This window comes from Rhea americana, unplaced genomic scaffold, assembly GCF_003343005.1.
Source record: "Rhea americana isolate MKP2758 unplaced genomic scaffold, rheAme1 scaffold_195, whole genome shotgun sequence".
NCBI classification, from domain to species: Eukaryota; Metazoa; Chordata; class Aves; order Rheiformes; family Rheidae; genus Rhea; species Rhea americana.
The window spans coordinates 1,252,145-1,268,571 of record NW_028186094.1 but is presented as its reverse complement, the minus strand read 5'-3'; the positions used below and the strand labels follow the sequence as shown (position 1 = coordinate 1,268,571).

The 16,427-nt window shown below is 45.6% G+C and overlaps 3 protein-coding genes across 3 annotated transcripts in view; 1 reads left to right on the top strand and 2 right to left on the bottom strand.

Moving 5' to 3' along the window:
- Positions 1–145, bottom strand: part of XKR8 (XK related 8) — a 3,500-nt gene extending 3,355 nt beyond the window's left edge. The window contains exon 1 of the mRNA XM_085302999.1: positions 9–145. Within this exon, the coding sequence (XP_085159125.1) occupies positions 9–96 (88 nt within the window). The 5' untranslated portion in view covers positions 97–145. The remainder of the gene's footprint in view (positions 1–8) is intronic.
- Positions 146–887: 742 nt separating this feature from the next.
- On the bottom strand, positions 888–9,464 carry SMPDL3B (sphingomyelin phosphodiesterase acid like 3B). Its single transcript, XM_085302971.1, has 8 exons — positions 9,313–9,464; positions 8,989–9,202; positions 7,118–7,215; positions 6,406–6,549; positions 5,626–5,798; positions 5,265–5,445; positions 4,498–4,631; positions 888–3,417 (listed from the first exon to the last, which is right to left on the bottom strand). The coding sequence occupies exons 1-8, from the start codon at positions 9,362–9,364 to the stop codon at positions 3,052–3,054; spliced, it is 1,362 nt and encodes a 453-aa protein (XP_085159097.1). The 5' UTR covers positions 9,365–9,464; the 3' UTR covers positions 888–3,051.
- Positions 9,465–9,620: 156 nt separating this feature from the next.
- Positions 9,621–14,865, top strand: RPA2 (replication protein A2). The gene is made up of 9 exons (XM_085302972.1): positions 9,621–9,733; positions 9,898–10,010; positions 10,105–10,206; positions 10,299–10,412; positions 11,520–11,594; positions 12,456–12,569; positions 12,898–13,008; positions 13,355–13,449; positions 14,231–14,865. Exons 1-9 carry the CDS (start codon positions 9,718–9,720, stop codon positions 14,313–14,315), a joined length of 825 nt encoding a protein of 274 aa, XP_085159098.1. The 5' UTR covers positions 9,621–9,717; the 3' UTR covers positions 14,316–14,865.
- The last annotated feature ends 1,562 nt before the right edge of the window (positions 14,866–16,427 follow it).

Below are 16,427 nucleotides of genomic sequence, written 5' to 3'. Positions count from 1 at the left end.
GTCCGCGCCCAGGTCCAGCACCGCCCCCGCCACGCCCGCCGCCGCCAGCAGCAGCTCCGGCAGCCGGTACCGCGGCGGGTCGCCCCGGGCCGCCATGCTCCGGGCTCCGCCACCCGGCTCGGCTCGGCTCGGCTCGGCTCGGCCCGGCCCGGCCTGGCCCGGCCCGAACAACTTCCCGGCGGCGCCCCCACCGCGCCCAGCCTCGGCCCCGCCCATAGTCCCGCCCCCTCGGCCGCCTTCGGTCCCGCCCAGCCTCGGCCCCGCCCATGGTCCCGCCCCCTCGGCCGCCTTCGGTCCCGCCCAGCCTCGGCCCCGCCCATGCCCCGGGCCCGCCCCGCCCGCCGGCCCCGCCCCGGCTCTGCAGCGCCCCGCATACTCCTGCAGCCACCTGCCAGCCCTCGGTCACCCACTTCTGCCCGGTCACTAGCCAGCCACTTTCTCAGGTGGCTTCACCCTTCCTTTCCGCTTCAGGACCCTTGTAGAGCAAAGAGCTCATTACCCCAAACGCAGAGCTTAAACATACAGAGGTCGCGCACACAAATACTTCACTTTTGCTTGAGYGACTCCAATTCCTCCACCAGTGGGAAAAATCCCGACCCTGGGTTAGGTACCCACGTGCAGGAGCAAACAGATGCCAGCACTCAGGAAGAAGTGCTAATGAGACCGGGGTGAGGGTGAGGGTTGGGAAGCTGAGCTGTGTCCCTCAGAGACGGTGCGGTGTTAGAGGGATACCCCTGCCTTCACTCAGGATTTCCATTTCCCCCTGGAACTGGAGAGCTGAGCCAAAATCCCTATTCCTCCTCCTTCCCCCCTCCCCCCCCAAGCCTCTGGAACCATGGAGTTATTCCCAACCTGGTGTGGAGGTGGTGAGAAGACACTGCCACATACATGGTCTGGAAAGATTTATTATCAATGCTGACTAGCATTTTTTTGGTGAACTTTGTAATCATTCACTCCCTTTAATCCACATATATTGGCTCATTTACAATATAATTCTCAGCAGAAACCATTTTCACATGCCATCAATGCTTTGGCCTGCAGAACTGCAGGGAGACCCATCCCCACCTACATAGTAAAACCAGTCAATTATGCAACCTTCTAACGCTCTATTTAATGTGAATGTTTTCCTGTAACACACATCCACGTGTGTTTCAAGGGTTTGCTTTGAAACAAATCAGGGGATTAGCAGAAGCAAGGAACCTTCAGAGATACTGGTTCAGGAACTGTCAGTTTTGTAAAGCTGGTGCAAACAACAAAAAGATTTCAGGGGCATTGCAAAACTTGGTACTACAGCCACCCACCAGCACCAGCGCCCTTAGCCCACCTCCCCCCAGGCCCTGCACTGGTAAATTTTGTTCTCAGTCAKCTGATTTATGGGTCTAGAATTCAATTTACTTCCAACAGACCACACACTACAGCACTATATGCTGTCACTTGGGTGCTATTTCACTCCATCCATCTCAGTTTCACCTTACCCATTAAGCTTTAACAGATGCTATAAATCAACTCCCAGTAAGACACCTCCCCAGAACAGAACAAGGACTTACATACTGTAGGTTTTTATGCTCAGAATACTAGATGGCTACATAACTTCTGGAAGTATGTATCCCTTTACACAACACTAGCGAGGAAAGCTAGCACAGAAAGTATCTGAAAAGAAAGTATCCTGCTGTTCATAGCCAGCCAAAAGAGAGTTTTAGTYGTGAAGACCAGGTCTGAGATGCAAGCTGGCTGCTTCATGTTTTGAATGTAAAGGTTGGATCTTGAAGCCTGAAGTCCCTAAACTGGGGTGCGGAGCAGCAATCGGTTGTCCACAGTCATACAACAGTCTTCCGTCCTCTATCTGATGAATACCATTACAGGCAAGAGCCATTCTTCTCGCATCGTTGTTTCTTTTCTGACATACCTCTGTTGCACTAGTGCTTCTCTGCTAGGCCAAGACCGTATCTGCATGTCAACCTGTGCTATTCAGCTTACAGGTGACTGGCTTCATTCTCACTTCCAGAGTCTTTTCCACTTCTCAGCTGTATATACCTTTCTGACAAAACAGTCTGCTGAGAGCGCACAGATGAATTGTGCAAGCAGCCTAGGATTGCACTAACACATTGGTGTGCTTAGGTTCCATGTTCTGAGTGTGACTTCCCACTTGCTTTGCAAGCCTGTGTTCTCCTTGGCCCACAGTCAGATCTCTGGGAGCCTGGGGCTCACAGCCAATGCAAATATTTTTTCTAGGTCTCTCTGCACCTAAAAGGGTCCAATAATATCACTTTGTATCAGTTCTCTCATGGCTCAGATGAAAGCTGGGAAAAGCCCAAGGCTGGCAAATAACTGAATTGTTTAGTGTTTCATAGCAGTCAAAGTCAGCTTGCAATGCCCCAGCACTGCAAGAAAGGAACAAAATGAATGGATGCGAGTTAAAAGTGCAAAAAATAAGTTTGGAGAAGAGCTGTTTGTCCCCAAGACTTGAAAAATCAGGCTTCGTGCCCCAGAGCCTCATCTTGGGTATTGACATGAAAAAATCATGGCCCAAACTTGTAGAAGTTCATACACTGTCAGAGGAAGAACTAATCTTACCTGGCTTTTCTCATAAAGGCAAGGCCATACAAGGTCACTAAAATGAATCCTTCCAGGTCTCCAGCTGTGTGGTCTTTTAAGAAAAGAAGTATGTGCTAATGTGAGAAATTATCTGGAGGCAGACTCCTTTGGAGTGTGAGGCAGCTTGCAGCTCTTATACATTAAGAGATCAAGTTAAAATCTAGGGGGAAGCCTGACCCTGATCTGCTGAGCTGTAAGACCACCTCAGACAGAAGACACAGTTGAAGGAAGGGAAACTCCCTGATGCAGGACAGTCTGGCATGAGAAAGCTTCATGGCAATCATTACCCTTTCCCAATAGCTTTACTAGAAGTGTTCAAATCAACACTGTAGAGTTTTTACTAAAAGCTACTAATTTTGTCTTGGTTTCTAAGTAAGTCCTCAGTGCCAAAAGTATTCAAAATCGCTGATTCAAATGTACTGTGAAGCATGTCCTCTCTTCATATTCACTTCCGTTCTAAGTCATTAGAGTGCTTGCTGCCAACAGCAAGCAGAACAGTAGAAGAAAAACATTGGTGATGGCAGAGGCAAGGCTGCTGGCTTTAATACACTCATTGTATCGTATAAAATCAACTTCCCTGATGGCACAAACATGGTCAATGCGGCAGGTCTCCTCACACACAGTAAGGTCATATTTGACAGAGTTAAACTCATAATACTGCTGCAGATACTGTGCATCCTTCGATATCCTCTCCAGCAATGTTTGCATGGACTGGGGAGAGGCATCAGGGATTTGGAAAGCTTCTGTCAGTCTATACTCTTTCTCCCATGTTGGGGACAGCATATTAGCATGAGTTAGATTCAAATAGTAAGTCACCATATCCTGCAGGGAGAAAAAAAACAGAACAAGCAGAAATCAGGAAAGGCTCAGCCCTCGAGTGAAGCAGTTGACTAGGATCTGATCAGCCCACTCTCCTAGATGCTGCTGTTTAGCACAACAAAGTGCATTCAGCAGCAGGCAGCACACATTGTGGGAGGTGACCTGCCTCCCAACCCATGCTTCCTACCAAGATGCAAACCTAGGGACAGATGCCTCAAGTGAAAACATTCAGCACTCACTATAAAAGCAATTTTATCCCATTTTACTATTTTAAAAGTGTTTAAAGGTTGGCTTTTTTCTGCTTTTTATTTTGAAATATTAGGAATTTTGAGTCTGGCCTCCTCCAAGAATCACTCCAATATTTATTATCAACTCTGTCCTCTGGCAGAAGGGGCAGTTGGAGAAGTGTTACAGAATCGAGCAGTTATTTACTCAAGTGTGAACAAAAGTAAAAAAAAATGTCCAACAAAACTCCTGTTTTCAAACTCTTGCTCTTTTTCTCTCTGCCTTGCTTCGCTAGCTCTCTAGCTTTCTCCAGTGTATTTTAGGACAGACCAGCATGCATTTCTTATGCTGCAAACATGTAAACACAGTATCTGTAGAGATGCTTTATCCATTGCAAAAAAAGGCACAAGAACACCATCCTCCATCTTTTTGCAAATGAAAGACAAAGGAAATGGAAGCCTTCCCTGCAATTCAACTAATTTCTGACTCCATTACAAAACGAATTAATTCAGAATATAGGTGAGACCTGAATAATTTTGTAGACAGCTAGAATTTCTGAAGGGTGTTAAGCAAGTCTGTTAGTCCCCAAAGAAAGTTCTGAAATCCATATTGCCTGGACTGTAAAGCAAGTGTAAAAGGAGACTAGCTGAAGACAAGAAGAACAAACAAGTCTGAACTCTCTTCCACTGCCATTGCTGTGTCTCATCCAGGCAGGTGGCCTGGGCCAGTCAAATGTGGTGTCATTGCGCTTGCATTGCACAGCCTCCTGGCTCCCTGTAGTCCTGCTTGTTAAAACTACATGGAGGAATTAATTTACCCAGCTGAGACTGCTGTATAAAGCATGATGGGATCCCCTACCTTCACTTGAAGGGTGTCTGGATCATAATCAATCACCCGGATCCCAGGATTGTTAGCTCCATTGGCTACTCCAGGTAATGTTGTTTTCCAAGGAGTCACTCCAGGGGCTAAGAACATGACACTGATTGGGGAACCTTAATAGAAATGCAAAACAAACCATGAGTGGGAGAGGCATGGTTTGTAGGAGATCCAGATCACACTGCAATGAGCATCCTGGCCACTCACCACATTGCACCCATTGCTCACCAGATCTAGTTACACCAACACAGGTACGAAGATCAATGTGTTGAACAGTATCAGAAATTGAGCATGCAATTTCTCCAACTAAAAGCAGGCCTTCTGCWGCTCAGTATAAGCAAAAAAGTCTACAGTAGGGGTTAACAGGAGATTCATGCTCAGTGAATGAGACCCAAAGAGTGCTACCCAGAATGCCATTGTGAAGATCTATAGTTGCTCCCTTATGTCTCAGCTAAGGTGCAGAAAACATCAGGATGGTGCAGCAAGGCACTCTGAGAGGAAACTACAAAATCTAAGGGGAAGCAAGAAAGAAGGCTGGAGCTCTAGGTCTACGTGGGGAATCCCACCCACTGTTGTGTCTTGTTGACCAAAACATTTTACAAGCCGTTTTAGAAAGCAAGATGCAAATGAGCCTTTTTTCTCGCTTCTTGGCTGCATTCAGCTAATAGTCCTTAAAACCTCTCTAGCAATGATTTTTGGGGAACTGAACAGAGCCATCACGCAAACTCTTGGCTGGTACAGATCAGTACCTGTATCACTGTAAAACATCCGAAAGCTGTCAGTGTGATGGTGTCCAAAAAACTGGGCAGCAATCACTCTGTGATGCCTCTGCACGATTTTCAGGTATCGTTCATTAAAGTTACTCCGGAACCAGGGCTTGCTTCTTTTCTTCTCAAAGAAACCAGGAGGTACGTGCCCAGCAATGAAGACCTACAATGCAAAGAGCTGCACTGAATGCAGATACCATGCTTCGGAAGACAGCATTGACTTGCTGGTCCTTGGCACACACGGGCATCAGGAATGTCATTCTTCCATGCTAGGAGAAGCCTGGAACAGAGGCTTTTTAAAATATTTCTTTCTCTCTCTCTTTTTTTTTTTTTTTTTTTTTACCATTTCTTCTGCTTTTGAGGCATTGGTCAGTGTTTCTTCCAGCCATTGGAACTGCCCACCAGGATCTTCCTCACCAGCTGTCTGGTTATTCTGGTCATAGTACAGATTGGTATTGAGGACAATCATTCGCCCCCTTGTATTTGGGCTGGGCAGCTTCTCACTGTAGAAAGCACCTGCAAAAAGCAACCAGCAGGAGAAAGAGCTGGAGTTCTGGCCACATGGGCAGCTGTGTCCCCAAATCCCTGTGCATTTACCTCTCCCAGCTCTCCTTGGCAATAGTCACAGCAGAGTCACTATCTAGACAAGGTGTCAGCAGCTCTGGCTGGTTACGGAATATCCAGCAGCTCTGACCATTCCAGGATACGGATTTGGTATGACTCTTCCCTGTGTCTTCTCATCCTTCATATGCCACTCAAGGTGAAGGGAGGCCCAAGGTGTTAAGAGCATGTACAGGACAGTCCAGGAGCTGGGAAGCTATAGATTGCCAAAGTGCTGGTCTACACCAACAGCTTTCTAGAGAGACCTTTTTTATTTTCACTGAGCTCACCATTCTCTGCAGAGACACTTTCCTATAGCTCTAGGAAAGCAGGAGAAACTAAAGCATAAAATATTCCTGTTCTTGCATGCAGGAAAACTCARTGTTAGGAATCAGTTTTAAATTAAACCTTCCTCTACAAACACTGCAGTTTGGGAAATAAAAGCAGAGATAGCTCATTCATGGTGACTCTCCTAACCACCCCCATCTTCCCAGTACACTAACACAGGCCAGTGGTGCCACACCTGCTCTGAACAGAGGAATGGAAGCATCATTCAGCCAGGAGYGCCACAGTTCAGCTGTTTGGTTGTAGATCCTGTGTTCCTTCCCTGGAAGCTGATTCTTGGGGTGGAAGTCATGATTGCCCATCACAGCATAGACTTTAGTTTCTAGAGACAGAGAAAAGGAAGCACAGAGGAATCTATCCAAACTTCAGACTTTTTCAGCACCAAAGCTCTCTTGAGAACTTAGACTCAGAAAGAACAGCATGGCTTGAGAGCTTCATAAAAGGTCACCACCTACACTATACCCGTGTGGTTGTGCGGACCAGGGATACAATGCTGTAAAGAGCATCTGTTCTCAGGGAAGCCACCCCAGAGCAAGATTGCCATGTTTTTATAGTCAGAGTTAGTAAGATTTCCTTGTCAATAAAACTTGTTCCTTTACTGCTGAGATGGATTAAGTGAGAAATTTTGCAGCCTTGTTTTTCATAACRAGTACTTACAGAAATGTTTCTTTTCTCTCCTTCTGAGTGAATTAATCTGAAATATCAAGGGTGTGTCAGACATGTCTTCATTCAAATGGCCTGTACAGGAACTAGGAAGAGGACAAACTAGTTCTAATGCCTGCAGCATTTCAGTGCCTTTCCCCTTCCTAATTATATCATTTCTCCGCAACAGTAAGTTCTTCCCAGGAGACTTGGTACTCCTCTCCCCTATTCATTCTCTCAAATCCTACCTGGAAATATTTCTTTTATCAGAGAAGTCAGATTTTCAATTATATGCAGAACCTGTTTTTCTCCAAGCTGTTCACTGGGGACATGAGGAGTATCATCTCTGGAGAAAACAAACAAGCAAACAARCAAGCAAGCAAACAAGTAAAAACAGCAGAGTCAGCATCTATGACCAGCAGTGCATATGTTTAAGTGATAAGGCAGAGAACTTGGATTTATGCCCTGTGTTCTTTTTTTGCCTTCCAGAAAACAGAAAGATGATCAAAACATTTTGGGGCAGCACTATGTTGACTGTCAAGGGCCCTAACAAGAGTTTCAAGGAATTGCTCACGGTAAAGACCTGCTCTGCTTTATTCTGTCTTGAAAAATCTACAAGGCTACATTTTTTTTGTTTATGTATTTAACAGATGCTACAGATGCTGGCAATCTTACAAGGAACAGTGTTTCACAGTCTGGTAGTAAATCTGATCAGCAATAGTGAAATAAAAATTTTTATACACAAGACAGCAGCAAAATAACTCTTTCACTGAAAATTAAACAAATGGACGTCTCCAGTAAGGCAGTGATCCTTAAGATCTAACTTCTAAAAATCTAGCAGACCCCCATTTCAATGCTTTTGGCATCTCTAGACAATATCGGGTTAAGGATTACAAGCCCACTGGAGGATAAGATTAAAATTCAGAAAAATTTTGAAGAACTGGGAGAAACAATTTGAGAAAAAGACGACAAGTTTTAAGGACCAACAGCTATTTCTAAGTAGAAACGATCATCTGCACAAATATAAAGTGGGAACAGTGGGTTAGTTAATAGCACTGAAGATCATGCTTGGAGGTGATAAAAGCACACTGCAAACACTGCACTGTTAGAAGAAGCAAGCATTACAGAAGGATGTATGCACGTAGAGGTATCACGCCAAATAAATCTTTCACTGTCTGCAAGTGCTATTATGGCCTCCTGTAGAACAGGGTACCCACTTCTGGGCATCATACTATAAGAAAGCTCTATTTAGGGAAGTTCTTTATAATTTTAAAGAAAAATAGCCCCTTCTGGAGGCAAATCTTGCAGCTTCCTCTCTGTAGTTTGAAGAAATGCCACAAGCCTGTTTTCCGATCCCCTTCTCTTGGTGTCTTTAACAAGTCAGGGCTCTGTGCGCCAACAAAACGAGCACACCCCATTCCCCCAAGCATTTTTGGGTATTCAGAATTTGTGTGAAGTCAGACAGGGATGGCAATGATTGAAGAAAATGAAAGGATGGTGAATTCTAACATCTTCCCTCACCTTACTTGGAGTTTCTCAGAAAAATCCCTCAGTGCTGGGAGCCCGGCCTCTCGCTCCTAAGGGCCTCCCTCCGCTGTCTCCCCTCCGCTTCGTACAGCTCTGCCAGAAGCCTCCATTTTGCGCTTCAAGGCGTAGCCAAACCTCACCTCTCCGAAACAGTTATGTTATGAAGAACCCTGAATTCACTACGAAACTCTTCAGGCTAAGTTCTTGGACGTTCCCGTTCTCTAAGGAAGGCTCCCGGCCAAACACCAGCACACCTCAAATCACACCGCATCAAGGCACGCAGCAAGAGCGTGGGTAAGCACAGAACCAGCCCTGCCGATTTTTTGCAACATTTGGAGGATTTTTTTCGTAGCTGAAGATTCCTGACAACGCGAGCGTGGGGCATTCACCTCCCAGGACTTCAGCGGAAGGATGGAAAACGTGAACCTGGAAGAACTCAGGTTGCCTCGTTTTTATAAAGCATGGCTTTGAGGCCAATCCTATACCTGATTTATTTTTTTTTTATTCTTTTTCCTGAGGGGGTGGCAGAGGACAGGCCGTCACGGAGCCCCCTCGCTCGGCCCTTGGCGCCGCTCCCGGCCCGGCTCCTCACCCGGTCCAAAGGATGAAGTCGGGCTGGTGCAGGAGGCTCCTCATGGCGCGGACGGCGGAGCTGAGCAGCGGCCACGGCGCGTCGCACACGTAGCTGCCCCAGGGCCCGGCGGCGACCGCGGCCTGGGAGCCGCYCGAGGGACAAACCTGCGAGGGCTCCGCCGCCGCGTCGTAGCCGGGGTCCCAGTGGAGGTCGCTGATGTGCCAGAAGCGCCCTGCCGCCGCCGAGAGAGACGCCGCAGCTCAGCTCAGCTCAGCGGGGCGGGCGGGCGAGCGAGCGCCCCGGGGTCACCCGCCGCCGCGACCACCCCCAGCGTCACGTTACCTGCGAGCGCCGCGCAGAGCGGGCAGAGCAGGAGAAGCGCGACGGGCTTCATGTCGGGCAGCCGCCGTGCCCGTGCCCGTGCCCGTGCCCGTGCCCTGCCCTGCCCTGCCCTGCCCTGCCCGTGCCTCTGAGCGACGCCACAGCCCCACCCTCCTGCAGCCTTTCTCACCTCAGTGGCGGCCGGGCTGCGCCAGCACTTAAAATGGCGCCGGCAGCCTCCCCGCCGCTTTCGCCTCCATTGGAAAGGAGCCGGAGGAAAGCGGTTTGTGATTGGCTGGCCGGCCGGAGCAGCGGGCCTGCGGATTGGGCAGCTACTGCGGGCAGCGACGGCGGCGCGCGCGCCGAGGGGCTACGCGGTGGGACCRGCGCTTGCTGCGTGCCGCTGGGCCTGGCGCCGCCGCCGCCATGTGGAGCGGGCAGGGTGCGGGGAGACGCCGGGAGTCGTCGCGCGTCGTCGCGCGGGGCCGGGGGCCTGGCCCGGGGCCGGGGTCAGCGCGGGAGAAGCCGGGGCCGCCTGGTAGTGATGGCGGCGGCGGGTAGCGCGTCTGTGCGGCCGCCTCAGCGTCTCTCCTCCGCCTTCCTTAGGTAGCTTCGAGGGCAACTACGGCAGCGTGGGCGGCGCGGGGCCCGCAGGCGGCTACATGCAGTCCCCGGGAGGCTTCGGCTCCCCCGCCGGAACCCAGGCTGAGAAGAAGCAGGTAGGCCGGGAGCGGGCGCCTCGGCGGGGCGTTGAGGGGGGCGGGGGGGGGCTCGGCCCTTCGCGCTGACGGCGCCCTCGCCTTGCCCTCGCAGCGAGCCCGCTCGCAGAACATCGTGCCCTGCACCGTGTCGCAGCTGCTGGCGGCCGAGCAGCTCGACGAAACCTTCAGGATCCGCGACGTGGAGATCTCGCAGGTAAGCGCCGCGGGGCGGCGTGCGGGGAGCGGCCGTCCCGCCGCGGCCTCCCCGCCCTGGAGTCTCCTCTTCTTCATTCCCCACCCCCGCAGGTCACTATTATGGGGATAATCCGGCACGCGGAGAAGGCGCCGACAAACATCCTCTACAAAGTGGACGACATGACGGCGGCGCCCATGGACGTCAGGCAGTGGGTTGATACGGACGTAAGCACCAMTGGGGAAGACAGCGGAGAGAAAGGGGCTTGTGGATGGTTCTTGTTAATGCTGCTGGCTTGGGAAAGGTGGGAGCGAGGGATGTAACTCGTAATCAGAGAACGGAGAATCACGAATCCAACTTTAGCTTGGTTCCCCCCCCCTTATGTTTTAAATGGGGTGCGCAACTCAGAACTCAAGCGTTCTTGGTCATTTTTAGCAGTTCTCTGTGATGAACACCCTGCCACATTCACTGTGACATTCTCTTATTACCCCATTCGTTACAAACTTAATATTTCTTTTTTTGGGGAAAAAAGATAAACAATGTGGCTGTTTTGGAAAATATTTGGGAAATAATATACCTCTGAAAGCCAGAGAAAATATTGTTTTAGCACAGGTTACCACTGTTACATAGAACTCATCTCCTGCTTTAAAATTTATATGTGGTTCTACATTGAAGCATGCTAAATAACCTTTGAGATGTTTAAGGGTGGAAGCTCAAATGTTACTTTATAACTGAGCTGAGATGAGTCCTCAATACCTTTGTGTCCATGCATGACTCCTGTAGCGATGGTAATTGTTACTGGATTCTCATGCTAATATAGCAAGCTTTTAAAGCTGGACCATGTTAAAACTTTTTTGAAGGCAAACAGCTGAGCTGCGGTGAACAATCTGGAAAAGTAATTAAGCAGACTATCAGTTGGCTTAATTACAAGTTCATCATAAATTAGAAAAAGAGTATGTAGTTGTTTCCATACCTGTGACCCAAGTTTTATAGCTGAACATGTCTTTTTTTTTTTTTTTTAATACCTCATTTTTTTTTCTTCCTTTTGGTGCTTTTTGGAAGATCCCTCAAAAGTGGACAAAGGCATCAGAACACTATAATACAACTGACTGACTGCCTTCAAATATGCAGTGTATTGAAACGAAGTTTTTTTTTTCACTTAAAGGGTTTCCCATTTTTTATTTGTACTAACTGTTTTTAATGGACATAGAAATGTATGGCTTATATGTTTGCTTGAGATAAGCCTCCTTTCTCAAGATGCTTATTGTGATGATGGAGAAATGAAAATGTGAATGAGCAAAACCTTGTTTTTTTCCCTTTTTCGTTTCTGTAAGGAGGCAGGTAGTGAGAATGTTGTGGTACCTCCAGGAACTTATGTAAAAGTAGCTGGTCATCTTCGATCTTTCCAGGTAAAACCATGTTACTTATGTGTGACTCCTCAAGTTAYGAGGTTGGATCAGTGGTTTGAAGGATTAGTGATCTTGTAAAGTAGATAGTAGGGTCTTTTTAGAATATCCAGTTAATCATGATTCTTGTTCAGCCTTTCATTGAATGTTTTTGCCAGTGCTGTATAAATCACTTCAATTGATCCTAAATGCAAAGGACAGAAGATCAATTTAAAATGCCAGTGTTGATCAGTACATTGCCTTCAGCTGAACTGTAAGGGCCACTGTATTCTTGTATATTTGTACTGTAGAGCTTAGACCTCATTCTGGTTAATGGGAGACCCTTGGTGAAGGGTAATAACATTATACAGTTGCATCATAATAGTAACTGTTCAAATAGTGATTAAAACAAAGTGCAGTTAGTTACTAGCCAGCTGGAAAAAGAAAACATGTATATGTATTTTAAGGTTCCTCCCTTTGTTTTTACTGTGTGAATTAATCTTCAAATTCACTACCTCAGTACTGAGAAAGGTAGTTTTTTAGCACAGCTTTTTTAAAAAGCATTCATAAGGTGTTTTGTTGTTGTTGTTTTGGTAAACAGCTAGTACTACCTTCTTGAACAGAGCTGTTGGTGTTACGTTAATTATATGGGTAAGAAAGCAGGAGCCATCAATCTAAATTCTTATCATATCTTGTGTAAAGTTACTCTGTCTATATCATATAAGAAAAACACATAACAAGTCCAAAAAYTTGGGCACTAGTTACATGCAGACAAGCCCCCTACCTACCACTATCCTTATTCCCAGAAATAATGATTAGGTTTGGTGTTAAGAATGTTCCTGTTGGCTGTGATTTATTTTTTTCCCCTTTTTTCTTCTCTGAAAGAATAAGAAGAGCTTGGTGGCATTTAAGATCATGCCTCTAGAAAATATGAATGAATTTACCACACACATACTAGAAATCGTCAATGCACATATGATCCTCAGAAAAAATCTTATGGTATGTACTTGGAGATCTTGACAGCATCTTCACTCTTATGCTGAATGAGGGGATTATTGGTTATTTCCTAAAGAGATAGACCTCTTCTTTTGCTGAGGAAATTTTATTCAACTTGTGAGGCTGATGAGCTTTACATTGCTGTAGGGCTGCAGTGAAGGTACAGCAGGAATGCTGGCCCTTCCTTGTTGAGAAATTACACTGCAGTCAGCTTCCAATTGTTTCTTTTGAGAATTTATTTTTATTTACTGTGTGTCTGAAATAACATTTAGTCTTTCATCCCTCAGGCTTGAGAGCAGCCCATGTAACTGCAGCTCTTTTATTCTTCTAGTCAGCATCAAGAATGCCTCATTCCCTTTCCTCTGCTGGGATAGGTGACATGGGGAGCTATGGAGGAGGTGGCAGCCTGCCAGTGAATGGACTCACAGCACATCAGAGTCAGGTAGGTGCAAACAACAAGCTACTTCTGGAACACAGCATTAGCAGTGGTAACTGTCCATCGATAATAGACAAATTTAGTTGTATACCAATATTGGCTGTGTGGTGCTAGACTTTAACTAAAGACCACRTGGTCTTAACTGGAAACTTTCTGCTCCTGTAAAAAGAAGTTTGAGTCTTCTCAGCAAACACAGCTAGTATTTTGCAAACTAATGGAATGAAGATCTATATGGTACTGTGAACATATGGAATGGAAGGAGAGGAGGAGAAGCAATATTGGAAAATAGAGCATAGTTTACTGTACTCCTGAACAAACTGCATATGCTATCCCTAGCTTCTTGTTCTTCCAGGTGTTGAACTTGATTAAGAACTGCCCTGTTGCAGAAGGTATGAGTCTTCAAGAGCTCAAATTTCAACTCCACAATATCAGTATGGCAACAATCAAGTAAGTATATGGAGACAGAGGATATGTTGATGATTCAAGCTGTCCTTCCTAGAGCGTGATAAAGAAGGGGAAGGAAATAATGGGCAAGATGTCTACTTGTAAAACTACTCTAGTAATTTCAGACATTTCCAGTAGGATGTGGTAGTGAGTCTGAGCTGCTGAAGTCTTTCAGTGAAACAGGTTACACTGAGCTATTATCAGATGAAGTGGTGATAAACAGTTTGTTTTGAAAATGAGTGATGCCTTTTAACTCTTCAGTAACAAAGTTGCACATACCTGGGAGTATTACAATGCCTCAGCATTGTGTGCTATTGTCTGCGTGAGTTTGAGGACTAAGTTGCTCTTCTTGCGTATTGGCCAAAACTTGGGAATGGATGATTTTTTTTTTCTTTGCTGTCTCATGTAACTTCTCTTCTTTGAGACTCAGAAGAATAATGAGGTCTAAAGTCAGAAAATTCCAATGTCTTTCTGTGTTCTGCCCTCTTTGAAGCAGAGATTTGTAGGCCCTGCTTGTATCTGGAAAATAGAGACATGGTGGCTTCCATGGTAGGAAAAGGCTGAGAGCCATTGGCTGAGCATTTTACCTTACCTTTGGAGAAATTTTCTGTTCTTGCTGAGCAGTGGAGCAGCACTTAAACTGATCATGAGATAGAGCCATGCAAGCTTCCCTTGGCACATACCAGAGAGAAACAGTAAGGATGGGCTGTGTAGATAGGAAGTCCCAGAAAGAACGATGTTGACGTGAAGTAGTTTTGACTGTTTTTTTTTCCCTTCTTCTAAGGCAAGCAGTTGAATTCCTTAGCAGTGAGGGACATATCTATTCCACTGTGGATGATGATCACTATAAGTCTACAGATGCTGAGTGAAGCTATTTCCACCTGGATTTGGTTCTAAACAGATGCCTGCCTGTGCTTCAAGTTACCCTGCCAAGCTTTGTGGTGTGGAAGGTGATCTTTGGTCTTTCTAGCCCTCGAAAGTCACAGTTACTCTGTGAGTTTGTACTTTGCTGGATTCAAGGACAAGCAAAATGTACAGAATTAGGACTCACTATGCTGTGGCCGGGTGATTGAAAACAGAAATAGATATGGAAAAACTGAACTCTCGAAGACTTCAGAGCCTTCCACTTGTTTTTTTTTTTTTTTTTTTTAACATTTTCTAGTAGAGTGCTTGGGTGAGAAAGGAGAACTTTCTAATTTTGTCATGAGTAGTTCATCCTTTCCAGAGTAGTTTCTCCTAACTCAGCTCTCATTCCATTTCATTCACAAAATGGGTAGCCAAGAGCAATGTACAGTAATCAAGACTAGATTTTTAATGAGTTTAGTCTGTGCATTTAAACCTATATTTGTACTACAAGAGAATCTTGTTACTGAAGCTTTTGAATATTTCCAATAAAATTTTAACTTAGTCTTGCATGTATTTGGCTCTACAGGCTTTTGTTCTTTTCTAAAGCAGAAAAAACATCTACACTGATAAAACTTAGCCAGATGGGTAAAAACACAGCATGTGCTTTCACCCAAGTTATTTGTTTTTTAACTGTATTTATTTTTTCTTTAGGTTTTGAAATAAATTACTTTGAGTTCAAACTAAAGTGAATGTCTGGACAGTAAGCAATTAAAGAATTCTACTACTGACAGGAGTTACAAATTGCATCACTAGCTTCCAAATACAGCCAGAATAATTTTTGTTAATATAAGTACTTCAGCTCAAGCTAAAAATTATATCCTGTTGAAAAAAATCATTTTTTTAAAGCTATTTAAAAAGAGATAATAAGAACACTACAAGTTGGGGGGGGGGAAAGAAGTGTTGAGATTGATGGATGTGTGATAACAAATTTGCATTTCCTGTTTCTGTACATGATCCTACCTCATTCAGGGGAGCAGCACTTCTTGAGGGCAGGTGCTTCAGAATATCTCTATCCTCTTAGTTGTTATATACCAAATGTCATATAAATGCAGAGTTGAAAACTCATGGCAGTTGTTTTACATTCATTAATGGTAGTGTTTGAGAAGCTTATAAATATTCAGGAGCATTTTTCAAAATGACCCCTTAAGGAACGTAGCAGCTCTCACAAGAGGAACCATGTTTTGTGGCAAATGTGTTTAGCATTACTGAAAAGCAAGGCCTGGGATCTCTCAAGCTGAACTCTGAGAACTGACTCAGTGTCCACCAGATGTGAGCCCAATTTTCTGTGCTGCACTGRTCTATCATTTGAGAATTCTCTTCTATGGTCTGTTAGAAAAACTGCATGTGTGACTAGGGACTCGGTTTGCATTCTTACGAGCTGGGTGAATCTGGGTTTTACATGAGCTGCAAATCAGGGGTTTCAGTGCAGGTTTTTGTGGTATCCGAGATGAATGATGTGACCTGGCTTTGAAAAAGCAGTTCCCAGTCTGCACCTTCATCRTACTGGTTTTGCTCTCCAGTGCATTTGCTTCTGCTATTTATACTGTAGTAAAACCAGTATATCCTGTTTAGCTTTAGACAGCAGTACAGCTGTATCCGGTGATATATTTTGGGGGTTAAATTGTGCTATAGATGTGTAACAGGAACTTCCATGCTATGGAAACTAGTCGATCTAGAAATCGAAAGTAATACAATTTCCATTTTGCAGGAGGTGTGCAGATTAGGAAGCAAAACTGATCATTTTTGGAAGCTAAAATAAGTGAAGTAGAAAGTAGTTGTGGAACTGTACAGAATRATTGTGTAACTGGCTGAGGAGGAGGTTTAATTCTTTGCTTAGTCACCCATTTGCTGTTTGTTAAGTGTCCAGGAGTACCTGCTTTCATCTGGCTAGTGGGAGGAGTTGGAATACAGCTTGAATCTGTCAGGGGAAGACCATAGTTCAGGGACTAGTTTTTCTTCTGGACAAGGGAAGTCTTCCTGGGGTTGTATAAATGCCTCTTGGTAAGAAGGCAGCCCAGGTAAGAAGCTAGTTTTTCCCTGTTTCAGTGAATATTGAGCCCTGATACAGAATGTAA